The 17,629-nt window shown below is 38.8% G+C and overlaps 1 protein-coding gene across 1 annotated transcript in view; it reads left to right on the top strand.

Moving 5' to 3' along the window:
- The window catches only part of LOC126251395 (lariat debranching enzyme), a 94,651-nt gene extending 84,405 nt beyond the window's left edge, over window positions 1–10,246 (top strand). Inside the window, exon 11 of the mRNA XM_049951792.1 lies at window positions 9,918–10,246. Within this exon, the coding sequence (XP_049807749.1) occupies window positions 9,918–9,956 (39 nt within the window). The 3' untranslated portion in view covers window positions 9,957–10,246. The remainder of the gene's footprint in view (window positions 1–9,917) is intronic.
- The last annotated feature ends 7,383 nt before the right edge of the window (window positions 10,247–17,629 follow it).

Here is a 17,629-nt window from a genome sequence, read left to right on the forward strand (position 1 = left end):
GTGTATTTCAAGAGAGATCGCTCGTCACTACAGATGCGATGGCCATGGATGGATAGGCTGTATGGAAGGGACTTCTTGGTAAGGAAAGGGTGGCAGCTGTTCAAGTGGAGCTGTTGCTGGTGGTTGGTGGGATTGATATGGACAGAGGTACTGATATAGGTGGAGATCAACACTGAGGAAAATGGCTTAATGTGTTGAGCAGGACCAGGTGAAGCGAATGGAGGAGGGTGTCGAGGTTCTGGAGGAATGTGGGTAGGGTGTCCTCACCTTTGATCCAGACCATGAAGATGTCATCATTGAATCTGAACCAGGTAAGGGGTTTGGGATTCTAGGTGTTTAGGAAGGATTCCTCTAGATGGCCAATGCATAGGTTGGCATAAGATGCTGCCATACAGGTGCCCATAGCCGTACTCCGGATTTGTTTGTAGGTAATGTCTTCAAAGGAGAAGTAATTGTGGATGATGATATAGTTGGCCATGGCGACTAGGAAGGAGGTTGTTGGTTCGGAATCCGTCGGGCGTTGGGAAAGGTAGGGTTCAATAGTGGTAAGGCCATGGGCATTAGGGATGTTAGTGTAAAGAGAGGTGGCATCAATAGTGATGAACAGAGCTTTGTGTGTTAAAGGGATAGGAACTGTGAAGAGTCGGTGGAGGAAATGGTTGATACCTTTTATGTCGGAGGGTAGGTTGTGGATAATATGCTGAAGGTGTTGGTCTATGAGAGCAGAGATTCTGTCAGTGGGTGGCACAGTAAACCTGCACAATGAGTGTCCTGGGTGATTGTGTTTATGGACTTTAGGAAGCATGTAGAAGGTAGGAATGCAGGGAACGGTAGGGGGTGAAGAGAGAGATGGACTTCAGGAAGAGGTTCTGTGATACACCTTAGTATTTGAGGAGAGACTAGAGATCCTTCTGGATTTCTGGAATGGGGTCACTGTAGCAGTAGGTGGTCCAATCTGATAGCTGGCTCGAGTCCTTCTGTCAGGTAATCCTTGCAGTTCAAAAACACAGTGATGGAACCTTTATCAGCAGGTCAGATTATAAAGTCAGGGTCAGTTTTTAGGTGGTGGGCTGTGGATCTTCCTGCAGATGTAAGGTTGGTTTGCGTGTTGAGGGAGTTGGGGAATCGTGGTGAGACAAGGTTCGAGGTTAAGAAATTCTGGAAAGTTGCCAGGGAGTAATTTGGGGCAGTGGTGGTGGATGGAGGAGTGAACTGAGTTGAACTGAGTCAGGCACGGTTCAATATTGGTCTTTGGTTGAGTCTGGTTGGTAGGATTGGTGGTGAAAAAGTGTTACCACTGAAGGGACCAGGAAAAGGAGAGAAGGTCTTTAATGAGTCCTGCATGACTGAATTTGGGTGTGAGGCAAAAGTTGAGGCCACCCCAAAGGGCCCTATCTGCTAAGGTACTTTACCATGGTGTCAGAAAAAGGTGTTTGACATTTCCTACAGTATGACTTTGCCACAGTTTCACCATCGCAGAAAATCCGAAAATTGACCCTAACAAATTCCTGTGAAATGCAATAGAAAGTGAAGTATTTTCATGTAAGTCATCACCAAACTCTCACTACAATCTTTAATGTCAGTCTGTTCATTCGTCAATATACTATAGAGGTGATATCTCAATAGTTCTGACTGGTGTCCCCTCTAAAAATCACATATAAACCCAACCATAGTATTCTTCTTTATTCAGTTTTATAAAGTGTATAAAACTGATAACATCTTACTTGCAATTCTTACTTGGTCTTTTTACTACGTTCATAGTTTATTGAAAGCATCTTGTCATTGCTGTTTCGCTTTTCTATATGTTTTATGGTACTGTCATTTGAGAATAAAACTAAAGTCCTTATTCTTAGTTTTTTGTGTACCACATGTAAGTGGTAACATGCAATTAAATAAATGGCATGGAAATATTAACTGTCATATATTCATGTTTGGAGAAAAGAGAACCACTTGGATGAATATCGAAAACTCTGATGGAAACCCAGTTCTAAGCAAAGAAGGGAAAGCAGAAAGGTGGAAGGAGTATATAGAGGGTCTATACAAGGGCGACGTACTTGAGGACAATATTCTAGAAATAGAAGAGAATGTAGACGACGACAAAATGGGGGATAGGATACTGCGTGAAGAGTTTGACAGAGCACTGAAAGACCTGAGTCGAAACAAGGCCCCAGGAGTAGACAACATTCCATTAGAACTACTGATGACCTTGGGAGAGCCAGTCATGACAAAACTCTACCATCTGGTGAGCAAGATATATGAGACAGGCGAAATACCCTCAGACTTCAAGAAGAATATAATAATTCCAATCCCAAAGAAAGCAGGTATTGACAGATGTGAAAATTAATGAACTATCAGTTTAATAAGTCACAGCTGCAAAATACTAACACGAATTCTTTACAGACGAATGGAAAAACTGGTAGAAGCTGACCTTGGGGAAGATCAGTTTGGATTCCGTAGAAATATTGGAACACGTGAGGCTATACTGACCTTACAACTTATCTTAGAAGCTAGGTTAAGGAAAGGCAAGCCTACATTTCTAGCATTTGTAGACTTAGAGAAAGCTTTTGACAATGTTGACTGGAATACTCTCTTTCAAATTCTAAAGGTGGCAGGGGTAAAATAGAGGGAGCAAAAGGCTATTTACAATTTGTACAGAAACCAGATGGCAGTTATAAGAGTCAAGGGACATGAAAGGGAAGCAGCGGTTGGGAAGGGAGTGAGACAGGGCTGTAGCCTCTCCCCGATGTTATTCAATCTGTATATTGAGCAAGCAGTAAAGGAAACAAAAGAAAAGTTCGGAGTAGGTATTAAAATCCACGGAGAAGAAATAAAAACTTTGAGGTTCACCGATGACATTGTAATTCTGTCAGAGACAGCAAAGGACTTGGAAGAGCAGTTGAACGGAATGGACAGTGTCTTGAAAGGGGGATATAAGATGAACATCAAAAAAAGCAAAACGAGGATAATGGAATGTAGTCGAATTAAGTCGGGTGATGCTGAGGGAATTAGATTAGGAAATGAGACACTTAAAGTAGTAAAGGAGTTTTGCTATTTGGGGAGCAAAATAACAGATGATGGTTGAAGTAGAGAGGATATAAAATGTAGACTGGCAATGGCAAGGAAAGCGTTTCTGAAGGAGAGAAATTTGTTAACATCGTGTATAGATTTACGTGTCAGGAAGTCGTTTCTGAAAGTATTTGTATGGAGTGTAGCCATGTATGGAAGTGAAACATGGACGCTAAATAGTTTGGACAAGAAGAGAATAGAAGCTTTCGAAATGTGGTGCTACAGAAGAATGCTGAAGATTAGATGGGTAGATCACATAACTAATGAGGAGGTATTGAATTGAATTGGGGAGAAGAGGAGTTTGTGGCACAACTTGACAAGAATAAGGGACCGGTTGATAGGACATGTTCTGAGGCATCAAGGGATCACAAATTTAGCATTGGAGGGCAGCGTGGAGGGTAAAAATCGTAGAGGGAGACCAAGAGATAAATACACTAAACAGATTCAGAAGGATGTGGGTTGCAGTAAGTACTAGGAGATGAAGAAGCTTGCACAGGATAGAGTAGCATGGAGAGCTGCATCAAACCAGTCTCAGGACTGAAGACCACAACAACAACATATTCATGTTAAATATAATCTATGGTACAGTTAAGTTTATGGACTAACTGAATGTCTGTTTTTTAAATAGCATTTCAATAGCCAAAAACAAGCACTAAACGCTACTTGTCCAGCTGTTGTAGACATAGTGACTTACGTGACTGTTTTTACGTCGAGCTCAGTCCCTCTTTGTTTTCTTACAGTTACTTTTTATGTAAGAAGTGATAGTAGAAGGTATTACTTTATTAAAAGATAACAGGATAGCTGAAAAAGAAAGAAATTGTCTCTGGGAAAAGTAAAAAGAGAGATACTGAAACAATTTAACGGGGACAGCTGGTGCTAGTCAATCCACTGAATTCCCAAAGGAGGTGAACTATCTTGGGGCCTTGAATATTTGTGTATCTATACTGTTCAGTCCTTTATTCTGTCTTGTGTCAGGGCCTACCAAGTATACTGCTTTCAGATGTGATATGTCTTGCACTTTGAATGGTCCTCTGAAACAAGGGAAAAATTTGTCTCCCTCTTTAAGTTTGAGCTATGACGAAAATCATACACTAATACCAGATCATTTATTTGAAAACGGTGTAACAGCTTTTATCATTAAAGGTCTTGGTTCTTTTCTGTGCCTGTGTATCCAAATTCTCCTGCACCCTCACTTGCAATTTTTTTAAGTCAGACTCTGGTGGTAATGGCCAGGTAAACATTTTCAATATGGGGCCTCTTGTGAATGTTTTATTCAGAATCTCTACTGGAGCTAATCTCATTGACATGCGGTAGTTCGTTTAGGATTACCTGATACTCTGGGACCAGTTGTGCCCATGTAGTACGTTTCTTTGAATTTTAGGACTTACTCAATCATCCTAATTCCTTTTGTTGTTCTGCTACATCTTCCTTAGAATGAGTGCTAGTGTTAGTTAACTGTATGATTTACAAATTTCTATAATTGTTCCTGCAAATTAGGTAAAGCCTCATATGTTCTGATTATTTTCCCAAATTCTGTGTGTTTTTCCAATGTCGCAACTTGGACTTTCGTCTCTGAGATTTGATCCTTAACCTGTTTTATTTCTTTACAGCAGCCTGACCTACATTACTAATCTTGCCATTTAATTCTTGCAACTGCTCTTTGACTTTGTCTTGAACTAAATTACATAGTTGGCTATCTCATCCTTCAACTCCTTAGGTAACTTCGTCAAAGTGTTTTGCAAAATCATTAACATAATTTCTACTGTATTCATTAATTCTTCCTTAGTGGACTCTTTAACTTGGTGCTCACATACTTAATTTGGTGCGTCGAGACTTGTAGCCAGTTGGGAGCCTCTGCAGCCGAGCTCCATTAGATTACTGGCATATAATGCAAATATACCCTTTTGTTTTGTTCACCTTCTACTCTCTTAGGTAAATTGGCTCCTCACAAGGTTTACACTAACACTATAACACAGAAAACAGTGTCATACTATCATCACAAAATGTTTTACAGATTTAAATTTTAACAGCTCGCCCTTTCCATTGAACTATATCCTCAGGTTGAATAGCCATACAACAGCTTCTATGATGTGATGCACTGTTGTATTGTACTGCCAGGCACAACCATTGTCTTGAAAGAAATGACTCGAAGACTGCAGTGTGGCATACCATGACACCCCCGCAGAGTTGCTCATCTACTAGTTTGTCACCACTGTTGTCAGGATTCAAAATCTTCTCCTCAAAACCTGCCGAAAGTCGTTTACAGTGTAGTTAAAAAAAGCTTAAATACACACCCAAGTGTCAGCATTATTTTCGGAACATGTTAATTTGATTTCAGTTGACATATTTGTTAGTCAACATCTGTAGAACTGTGGATTACTTTCAGAGTTCATTAGTTGTCAAGAATATATTGGTTCACTTTCTTCATACTGTTTTGTAAATAGATTCTTTGCAGTATGTCTGTGTACATCCACCTATATCTTATTAGTTTTTTTCCCTATTGGCAACATAGTAATCCATCAATTGTTAATCTTCAAATCTTGCAAATTTGCACTTCACGCCTTCTTTATCTTCTTCCTTTATCACCAGTGCTCCATGTCCTGATCCCTGAAAGCCAAAATGAATTGTTCTTGGCCCTCTTCTTATGTATTTCATACAGAATCAGAACACTCACATTTGATTTTCACCCAAGGTATTGTGTGTTAATTTGCCTGAAATGTAACTTGGTCACTAGTAATTATTGTCTTTTTGTGGAGGTCCTGCACAGCAGTATCTCTGCAGAACTGTGTGTAGCACTGGAAAGACTTGAACTCTTCTCCTTTGCAGCTTTTGTTGGGGGGAGGAAAAAATGATCTCTACTCTAATTAGGAAATGATATCTAATATTTCTTCATTGACTGTCTTGTATTTGTTTTTAGGGGCATACAGATCATGATTACTTTGTAACTTGGAACAGATACAATATAAATTAAATACAAAATCTGTGTTGAAGGCTTGACAAGAAGTTACCTTTCACTTCAGAGCTTCTTTAGTTTGTTACTGTTTTCATTCTTGGAGAGGGTGTCTGCTTCTTGACAATCAAGGTACATCCCAAGCTGCACTGACAAAACATAAAAGGCCCCGCCCACAGCATATGAAGATGTTTACTCGGCGTCACGCCTTGCCGTTTACTCTAACCACACACCTCTCCCTTCAACTCTGCACAAACATGAAACAAAAGGACTGCGTACAGTAGGTGGTTAGTGACTTATCCTCTACCTAGTACTACTTCACTCTTTTGTCATGATCATCTTTCCTTGTCAGAAATAGGGAGTGGGACATGTTGTTTACCTAAACAGCATGTAACACTAAATTTGCTGTCCGTTATGCAGTGAATGATGCTTTGAAATCTCGAAAGTGGTAGGCCACAGAAAAAGAGCGGTGCAAGCCCTGTTTCCTCTACTGGTAAACATAGATGTATGCTTTCATCTAATACCTATACAAAGGAAGAGCTGTTACAGATTTTCTCAATGCTCCTGATCGTGAATTGCCTGATTGTTCTGATTTGAGCAAAGACGACGATGATGATAACTAGGTTATCAATGAAACTTCCTCACACACAGAACATTTGTCGGACAATGAAAGTGACTTGGAACTGGGAAAAGATAATGAGCCGTCCATTATACAACGTATCTATCCTCAATTTCTAGAAGGAAGTGAAGCTGAATATTGGGCGAAAGTGGACTGCAGCATGCTGAAGAACATATGCTTCAAAAGTATGGTAACTTTTGAATATAATGATCCAGGTTCCCTAATAATAGGAAGGCTCTGAAATCTAGTCTTCAGGATTTTCATTGGGGATGGTATTTTAGTGTTGATTGTTAATGAATCAAATAGAAATGCCACCCAGTTCTTGGCTACTGCTCAGCCTCAGGGTACAGCAAGAGCTACAACTTGGAATGAAACAAACACTGAAAAGATGCTCAAGTTTTTTGGTGTGACTATCTACATGGAGCTAGTTCACTACCCACATATTGCTGTCTATAAGAGCACAAGTGTACTCTACAGGGACAATACAGTTTCTAGAAATATGTCCTGTAATCAGTTTCAACTGCTGTTGAGGTTCATTCATTTCGAGCACAATGCAACTGCAGACAAAATTGGTTGTGTATTCAAGATCCAAAAACTACTTGATATGCTCCAGAGTAAATTTTGCTTACAGTCTGAACCGGGAGAGGCATTAGCAGTGGAAGAGTCAATGGTGCTCTTTTGTGGATAACTTTTATGTAGTCAGTATTTCCCCAGCAAAGCATATAAAAATGGAATCAATGTCTTCAGACTATGTAACCAAGCTGGCTATATGCTGAGGATGATTGTTTACACAGGAGGACTATACATTTTCAGTAAAAATCTTGCAGGAAAATTACACAGGCAAACGATGGAAAATCTTTTTTGCTGAAAGTGCCTTATTCTTATGTTTTTCAGTGTGGGAAATCCAACTATGAAACTTAAATAGCTGTAATACTCACCATTTCTTCACATTTTACAGTTAAATTTATTAAATTAAGTGATTTTTTAAAGAATTTAACAGCTTTTATATAGTTAAAATAATTTAAAAAGGAATTGTAATGAATGTAGATGATGTTGGTAGCACTGCTGAAAAACATTTGCTGGCAAAAAAAGGTCAATTCTATTTTTGTGTTAACAGATGGTGTTTTGTTTACTGTCAACCTAACCTCACTTTCCCGTTTCTCGTACATGTGCTCAGTACAATGTCTAATCGTGATTGTAAAAACTCTACTGACAGTTTGTTATATTTGTGGTGAATTAGTGATTAAAAAACACCAAAGAAACATCACAGACTTTGTGAAAAAGGTTTATCTATCATACTTTGGATCTAAACTTGGTGATCAAGATAAATCTTGGGCGCCGCATAGGTATGTTATGTGTATGTTGAAAATCTGAGAAAATTGTCCAAAAAGGAGAAAAAAGCATTTACATTTGCTGTTCCTATGATATGGAGGGAGCCAAGAAATCAGTCCAATGATTGCTACTTTTGCAGTGTTGATATCACTGGACAAGACGTTAATAAGCTACCCTATCCTTCCGTTGGCCATCCGATCAATAGGGCGTGGTGTAGAAAGTCTAGAGCCCAAATTGTTTACTGAGACCGAGCTTAACGATTTGGTTAGGGATATGGACTTAACAAAAGGAAAAAGATGAATTACTTGGCTCTAGATTAAAAGAAAAGAACTTATTGTCAGCTGGAACCAACATATACATTTATAGAAAGAGAGAACAGCAATTTTTCAAGTTGATTTAGTGTACTGCTCGGACATACCCAGTCTGATGAATGAGTTTGGTATTGAATACAAAAAGGAGGACTGGAGGCTTTGGTATTGAATACAAAAAGGAGGACTGGAGGCTGTTTATTGATTCATCCAAAACTAGTTTAAAGGCTGATTTATTACGCAATGGTGACATGTATGAATCTATACCAGATCCAGAAAACGTACTACCATTTCTACATATAAAATTAGGCCTAATGAAACAGTTTGTAAAGGCTTTGCCTGAAGATGGACCATGTTTTAAGTATCTCTTCCAAAAGTTTCCTCACCTTTCAGTAGCTAAACTAATAGAAGGCGTCTTTGTCGGACCTGACATTAGAAAATTGATGTTTGATGTTAACTTTGAATCCACAATGACCTTAAATGAGAAAGAAGCTTGAGTATCATTCAAGCAAGTCATTACAAAGTTCTTAGGACATGAAAAAGTCCCGGAATATGTTTGTATTATAGCTACAATGTTAAAGAAGTTTAAAACTTTAGGATGTTTAATGAGCCTGAAAGTTCACTTTTTAGTCACCTTGATTACTTCCCAGACAATATGGAAGATGTTAGTGAGGAGCAAGGAGAGCATTTTCACCAGGACATTAAAGTGATGGAAAAACGCTACCAAGGCCACTGGAATACCAACATGATGGGGGCTACTGTTCGTCACTTCACGGAGAAGTTCAGCAAGTGATTCATGGTAGAAGAAACTACAGAAGAACCTTCAAAGAAAAAAAGAGAGAGAATATACAAACCAATTCCAGCTGACAAGTGAAACCTCTATTAACACATCATTTTTTTAAGTAGCTTACTGTAAATACAAACCATGCTTATGTTGTAACAAAACGTTTCATTGTTTTCCCCATTCACTGTATACTATAGGATTTTTGTACTATATAATAAAAAGCATATTGCTTGAAAACTGTGGGTAATACAAAAAACTAAGGCTGCATTTGGATTCAGCTCGTAAAAATCTAAATATCAGCTATCAAAGTTAAAAAAAAAAAAAAAAAAAAAAAAAGTTTTTAAAAAGCTTTTTTCATTGGCCTGTGCTATTTTTGGACTTAATGGAAAAATGTATAGGCAAGGGGCACACTGTTGTCACTGACAGTTATTACATAAGCTTGTCATTAGCTCGCCATATGCTGAATAGAAATACCAACATTGTAGGTACCCTGCAAAAAATCAGAAAGCATTTGCCCCGTGTCACCACAAAGTCACAAATGGGAAAAGGTGAAGTAATTGGGAGTCTAATGGATAGCAGTAGCAGTAACAACATGGCAGGGCAAAAGAGATGTGGCATATCTCACTACTAAGCATGGCATTGAAATGCGAACCAGTGGGAGGAAAAGCAGAAAACAGGCAAGGAAATATTTGAATCCACAGCCATTTTTAATTATAGTGCTGCAAAGCGAGGAATCGGTGTTTTAGACCAATTGTCAAGTTTTTTGCCATTGAGGAAAACATTAAGATGGTACCACAAATTGAGCAGTTCAAATTATGTTCAATACGACAGTATTTTCTTTCTTTCTTTTTTTTTCAGAATGTTGACCGAGATAAACATTTCTGTCAAGAATTTTAGGAAGGGAAATGATCATGAGCCTCTTGGACACCATTATCAATATGCCGACTCCCAACTGACTTTCTAAGAGAGTCAAAAACCATACCCCAGGAGGAACCATGTAGGAGTACAAGTGAAACAGAAAAATCCAGAAGTACGGAAATTGCTACTTGAAGATTTCAACAGAGAAAGGGAGAAATGAAGTACAAAAGCTTTAACAAATATAACAACAATCTGTAAAGAATGTAATTCATTTGTCAGCATTTCTTGTTTTTAAAAAACTCAATTTCTAAGAAAAACACTTGTTCCTTTTTTATATTACCGATACTTGCAGTATATTGTTTGTTACATACATTTAATAAATAGCTTTCAAATGGGCACTTTTCAGATAATTTACACCCTGATTCTTTATCAAGACATATAAGAAAGCGAGGTAGCCGGCATCCTTGTGGCCCTTAATGACAACCTCTTTGAAGGTAGTTCCACTCAGAGTCATGAGGACACCAACTATCTCAACAATTTAAACACTCTTTTGAATGTTTGGAGCAGGTGCTGCATAAGGCTGAACCAGTGGACCAGGGTATTGTAGATTGGATAGGCTGCAGAGTACCCTATTCAGATAGTTTGGAAGGATGTTCAACAATGTAGGAAAAGATAGATTGCTGTACACCATAAAGATGAGACGTTAAGTTGCATACAAGCACAATTAAAAGACCTGTACTCAAAACTTTGGTCACAGCCTTCACCAGAAAAAGAAAAAGAAAAACACACATCATCCATTCACAAGCAAGCACACGTCACCGATGTCCGAGCTGTGGAGTTGGTGGTCATGTGTGCATGAGGGATGCTTGATTGTGTGTATGAATCGTGTGTGTTTCTCTTTTTCTTATGAAGGCTGTGGTCAACAGCTTTGTGTGTCTTTTTAATTGTCCAGGTCTGCAACTTAGTGTGCCATCTTTTCGGTAAATAGCAATCTGTCTTTTCCTACATTGTTGATATTCCTACTTGGAAGGATGTTTCTCATTTCAGAGTATTAATAAAGGTAGTCAAAGGCCTGGTGAAGGATCTTCTTGGGTCAACTCTGAAGAAAGGCATTGTCTGGAAATCCAGCAATGTTTTCAGCCTTGTGTGTGCGCCTGTGGACCACTCAATCTTTACCCCTTCCATTATTTGTATTTAACCTAGGAATGCCTTTCTTAGCCACATCTGAATCCCCTACTTACCACATTGTATGTTTATTTGGAAAACCTCTTTTCATCCATGGTATACAAAAAACTGTTGACATGTTAGGTCAATGCCTCTGCCATCTGCAAGATTACATCACAACCATCAAACAGAATTTGTTTACAGTGTCGTTTCTCACATTGTAAGTGTTAGGTGTTGCGAAATGGTATATTGCCTTATTCCCCCAAATATGTAGAACACATTCAGAGGGTTCCACAGCAAGTTGATTTGTAATAACTATTCCATGACTTTTGAAGACTTACCAGTTCATTAAGAACAGGAGCGCTGTGATACAACTAGACTTGCTGTTTTGATTAGTATTTTTTCCTTGCGCAGTTCCATATTTTGTCACTAAACAACTGTCAATATTCACTGGGAGCATGTTAAAGAGAGTGTTTGTAACATTAATAACAAGGGTATGCTAGGCCAATATAATCAGCCACAAAAGTTCACACACAGGAGCCTAAATAGAAGTTTCACTGGAGTGTAGTGCCAGTTGCTACCTTTCTACTTACACTCCTGTGTTGTTGACAACAGCCACGGTTACTTCCTACAATGTTGATAGAAATGAATATGCTCCACTATACTATATTATGACTAAGGAAATTAATCTACATACCTTACAGTAAGTGGAAAAGCTTCATCTTTGATCTCATTCAGACATTTAGTGAAACAGTGCCACGAAAACAGTTTCACTGAGAGAGCACTGCTAAAATATCACATATGAACTTTTAGTGTACTGACCAACAAAAGCAGCCAGTTTAACATCACTGCAAAAAGTCATCGTAATGAGGTTCACATGATGTACAACTGGCACATCAGGAGAAATCAGCTTTCAACATGACATCATTGCTGCCAATTATTAAAGATTGTCTGCAGTTGTGGCTTTATCACTTTAATTATGGAGTTACGGGAAGTTAATAAAAAATTTCAGAAATAGACATCTTACAATTTTATATTAACAAAATTGAAAAAGGTACTGTTTGCATTTCACTATTCACTTGCTAATAAAATGTTTTCTACATTGCAATGATTTTCCGAATATGCAGTAAACCTGTTTACAAATGATTTTTTCACCAAGGCTTATTAGAGGCACCTTCCTACTCAGGTTGAAACATGTTCTGCAATATTCTTCACGGCTAGTAAGGACTACTTGAAGACGGCTTCCTTATTTCAGTCGAACTTGATTGGTTTCATACTTCATGTAGAGCAGTGGCTCTTGTTATGCAGTCTGATTAGACTTTGCTAAGGGACTACAAAATTTAAAGGAAGAACAATGTGGTACTGAAAGAGCAGAGTGGCTTGGTTTATAAGTGACGTAACATTCTTTACTCATTACACACAGCTGTAAGTGCATGTTTCCTTTGCTATAATAAAGAGCGTATCTGGTTAAGCCAGGTTGTCACAGATTTTATTGAAGAGTCATCCTCTCCCTGCTGCTATCACTATTAATTTTTTGTGTCCCTCGACACATTAATGCGACCACTAGAGCAACACACACTTTAGGCGGGAATTCAAAACACCCAAATGGGAATCTGTGTCAGTGCTCATCATTAGCTCTTTCTACTGGAATTTCAAAGCAGTTATTTCATTAACTACTTCAGTTGGGAAATATCAGTGTATGCTTGGAAATTACCTTAGCCATTAGACATTCTCAAACGGAAACGACACCAGGAAGGTGTTGGGGATCATTCAACTTATTTGATGTTCTTTTCTCTGTAACTTATCTCTAATTATGTGTCATTGGATGGTGACTTGGGCTTAAGTTCTAAATTTTAAAGTATGTAGGGTGTATAACTCTGATATTAGTGTTGCATTTTTATAGAACGAATTTGGTAGAACATAGTATTTTCTTAAAGCATGGGTGTAAATGGTGAAATGAACTTTCATTAAAAGGAACAAATTTTTGGGTTAAATTATTTGTTCTCCTGTCTTGCTAGGTTTAAAGATCTCAAACTTTCGATGCATCATCCTCCACCAGTGCCATAAACTGTATTATTGAAAGAACCTTAGTGCCTTCCCAGTTTTTGCCATTCGCCATCACAAAAAGAGAAAAGTGAAGGGGAAGAGCAACTACTAGTGTTCTACAACTCATACATACTCACAAGCCACCATACAGTGCATGGTGGTGGGTACCTTGTACCAATACTAGTCATTTTCTTTCCTGTTCTGCTCACAAATAGAGCGAGAGGAAAATGACTGTCTATATGCCTCCGTACAAGCCTTAATCTCTCTAATCTTATCTTCATCTTATTTTAATCAATATGTAGCAGATTTTTGTGCCTAATATAACAGAAATATCAGTACAGCAGTATCTTTATAGCACTTGGAGATAAATGTTAATCACTAAAGTTGCTTTTGACAATTCAGGATTGTATGTTAGGAGATGCTTATGTAGATTTGAGGATATTTATGGTATTCTGTCAGTTTCAGCAAATTAAAGATGATGATGAAAAACTACTTAAGGTCAAGTATAGGTGAAACAGGTTGTCAAATTCAGCCCTCTTGTCAATAGAATATGACACAGATGCTAAATATGACTTCAATGACATTATCAATGAGTTTGCTGCATCCAAAGCAAGTAAATGGAAAGTAAAATTAGAACAGCACAATTCTTGGAAAAGAGTGTGTTCACAACACACAATTATGTCACTGTCTTTAATTACTTCCAATTAATGATTCATGCACCATTAATAATTTAATAGGAGCAAATAAAGTTGTTCTTTTTTAATTCGTCCTGATATAATCAATGTGCAGTAGCTACCACAAACAGTAAGAAATAAATTTTGTTTCAATTTCGGTACTTTTCTAAGGTGGTACAATTTGTAATTTAATTACTACAGTGATACATTCAATTTTTTCTGTACTATATTCTTCATCTATGCAGATGATTGAAGTAATATTTTCCAATAACACTTCATTTTTACTAAACCTATCTTACAAATTATAATACTTCCTATATCTGTGTAGAAGAAAATTGCAGAATGGCAGATTTGCTTGAGGGGTAGGTGCAGTTTTGGCAGTTCCACAGGCATAGGATCTCTTCAGTATGGTTCTGGCTATGGGTCCAAGCTGGTTGGCTCCAAACATTGTGGTGAAGTAGACCTGTGGACAGGTGGGCAAGATGATGAGTGAGACAGTAGGGCTCACTGGGGTGCACCGAGAGGGGGGTATGGGTGAGCTGGTTCATCCAGCAGACCTGCCTGATGTACCCCAAGCTATGCTACAGTGAAGGGTGAGATGGAGAAAGGACAACAGCGTGGTCATGTCACACTGACTGCAGTTTTTGGATCTGGGGGTGTGGAGGGAGTACAGGCCTTCTGCCGCTGGCCCTCAGCATTGGGTGGTGAAAGGAAAGCTGTAACACACAATTTCTGGTGGGGCCGGGCCCCTAAGAATGAGCTGCCCATGCGTACAAGGCTACATTCCTATCAAATACCTTCATAAAAAACTTCCTAACACTTAAATTTATATTAGGTGTAAACAAATTCTCATTTTCAGAACAGAGATGAATGAAAGACCATTTGTATTTCAGATCCTTGCTCTGACGTCAGCTGCTGCTCTTCCATCTTCAGTATCTATACTCCTTAGCTACATGAACTTATTTATCTTTTCAACTGTAGTGTTACATGCCATTTAGGCAACTGATATTTCTTACTTCCTATTCGTGACAAGGAAAGATGGTCATGACAAAATAATGAAGTAGGATTAGGTAGGGAATAAGTCACGAAACATGTAGCACGTGCGGTCATTTTGTTTCACAATAGTGAAGAGGTGTATGTCTTGAGTAATCAGTGAGATGCGATGACGAGTAACTGTCTTCACCTGTTGTGGGTGGGCCTTTTATGTTTCGATGTCATGATGTGACAGTATCTTGACTGTCAAGGAGCAGGTACCGTCTCCAAGAATGAAAATAGCAGTGAACAAAAGAAGCTCTAAAATGGAAGATCATTTCTTGTTGAGTCTTCGTGGCGGATGTTATATTTAATTTATATTGTATCTACTCCAAGTTAAAAAGTAATCGTGATCTATACACCCATTGAAACAAATATAAGACAGTCAATGAAGAAATGTTGACATCATTATATATATTGTTTTTTCTGTCCATCAATGAAAGTTGCAAAGGAGAAGAGTTGAAATATTTTCAGGGCTACACACGGTTCTACGGAGATACTACTGTGCAGGGCCTTCCGCATAAAGAAGCTAATTAATGGTGAGCAATTAAAGGTAAATTAACACACGATACTTTGGCTGACAGATCAAATATACAGGGTGTCCCATTTATCTTGACAAACCTAAATAGCTGTTTGTCCAGATGCAAATTACAAAATGCTTTAAGCAAATGTTCTTTAGCCGTCGGGGACATCAATCGGCATGGTTGCCTTCATTGTATCTTTGTTTTTTACAAAGATATGAACAGCAGTATGACTTTTTTTTAAATGGCACCCTGTACTTTTTATTTGGTACTTCATTTCCTCTCCTACCCAAGACCTATTCAAAAATGCCAGACCAAGACTCAAACTCGGGACCTTTGCCTTTTGCGGGCAAATGCTCTACTGGTGGAATTAAAGCTGTGACGACAGGTCATGAGTCGTGCTTGGGTAGCTCAGTTGGTAGAGCACTTGCCCGAGAAAGGCAAAGGTCCCAAGTTCGAGTCTTGGTCCGGCACACAGTTTTAATCTGCCAGGAAGTTTCATATCAATGCACACTCCACTGTAGAGCGAAAATTTCATTCTAGATACATAACACAACATTGACATTGATGCTCCCAGCACATAGCGCAGGTACTCAGGGTAATGGAACACATCCACATGCTGATGTTGACAGAGGACAAATGCAAACATAAGTAGAATGCGCACCCGTCTTTCCGTCAACCATCATCGGTTGAAGAGTTATGCGAGAAGAATGTACACCAACGAAGAGAAGGTAGAAATGATACTCCATCTATGAGGAATGCAAGTTAGCAGAACAGTAGTTACAATACTGTTTCCTTATGTACAGGTACATTTAGCACAGTAGTTTAGTCCTTTCAAATACTGTTGTGTAGCGTAAGCATACAGTAAAGGCTGTCCTTCGTACAAACTGCATCAACATAACGTTTCTTTTATTGTTGTTGTTGTTGTTGAAGGTAGGCGAAATGTTACACAGGCAGCAGAACTGTACAGAGGGTGATATCCTGACAAGAACCCACCTTCCTGGTGGATGTTTTATCGTCGTGTTGCGATGCTTCAGGAAACGAGAAGTTTCAACCCATGACAACGCAATTGTCGTTGCACTCGCACAGACGAAGCTGCCGAAGTTACTGATCTTGCTTCCGTTGCTATGAATCCACATGTGAGCGCACGACAGCTTGAACAAGAGATTGGCATTCCTAAAACCAGTGTACATCGTATTTTTACACTTCACTGGTTCCTTCCTTACCACGTACACCTACATCAAGAATTGCATGGGAATGATTTCCAGAGTCGTTTAAAGTTCTGTCAGTGGGCACAGCAGCTAATCCTCGGCAGCCAAAACTTCTTCTCCAATGTTCTATTTAGCGAGGAATGTTCCTTCTCAAACAAAGGACAGGTAAATACAAAGAACACGCATTACTGGTCTAGCGACAACCCACGATGGCTTAGACAGGTGGAACATCAGTGTCAATGGAGTGTCAACGTCTGGTGTGGGATGCTTGGTACTATAATTATTGGCCCATATTTCATCAATGGTAGTCTAAATGGCACAGCGTATGCCAACTTCCTCAGACAAATTCTTCCTCCTCAACTGGATGAAGTGCCGCTAAGAACCAGAATATTTATATGGTATCAACACAATGGATGTCCAGCACATAATGCCTTGCGCACACGTCGTGTTCTGAACCAAAGGTATCCTGCCAGATGGATTGGTCAAGGAGGAACAGTTACTTGGCCTGGCAGGTCTCCTGATTTAAATCCTCAGAACTTTTTTCTTTGGGGGTGCATTAAAGACATTGTCTATCATGATATTCCAAAAAACTCCAGAAGACATGTAGGAACATATTGTGCTTACTTGTAATACTCTTCAGCAGGCAGCACTGGAAGCAATAAATAATTCTTTCATTCAACAAGTGCATCGGTGTCTAGAGTCACTACTTTGAGCACCTTTGAATGTTCTACTCCTGGGCAATGGTACAGGAGAGTCAAAGTCAATTTTGTGTTATGTTTTTACTTGGTTTTCATTTGTTTTCTGACAACTCCAGCAAGTGGACGAGTTTGTGATCCCCGGCTCAAAGTCAATGTCGTGTTATGTAATTAATAACGGTGTGTTTCAGTGAATGGTACACTGTGATACATTTCTGAATAGCTCTTTAGGAGAGGAAATGAATTACCAAATAAAAAATACAGGGTGCCATTTAAAAAAAGTCATACCGCTGTTCACACCTTTGTAAAAAACAAAAATACAACAAAGGCAGTCATGCTGATTGATGTTCCCCTGATGGCTAAAGAACA

The sequence above is a fragment of the Schistocerca nitens genome, chromosome 4 (assembly GCF_023898315.1).
Source record: "Schistocerca nitens isolate TAMUIC-IGC-003100 chromosome 4, iqSchNite1.1, whole genome shotgun sequence".
Classification (NCBI taxonomy): Eukaryota; Metazoa; Arthropoda; class Insecta; order Orthoptera; family Acrididae; genus Schistocerca; species Schistocerca nitens.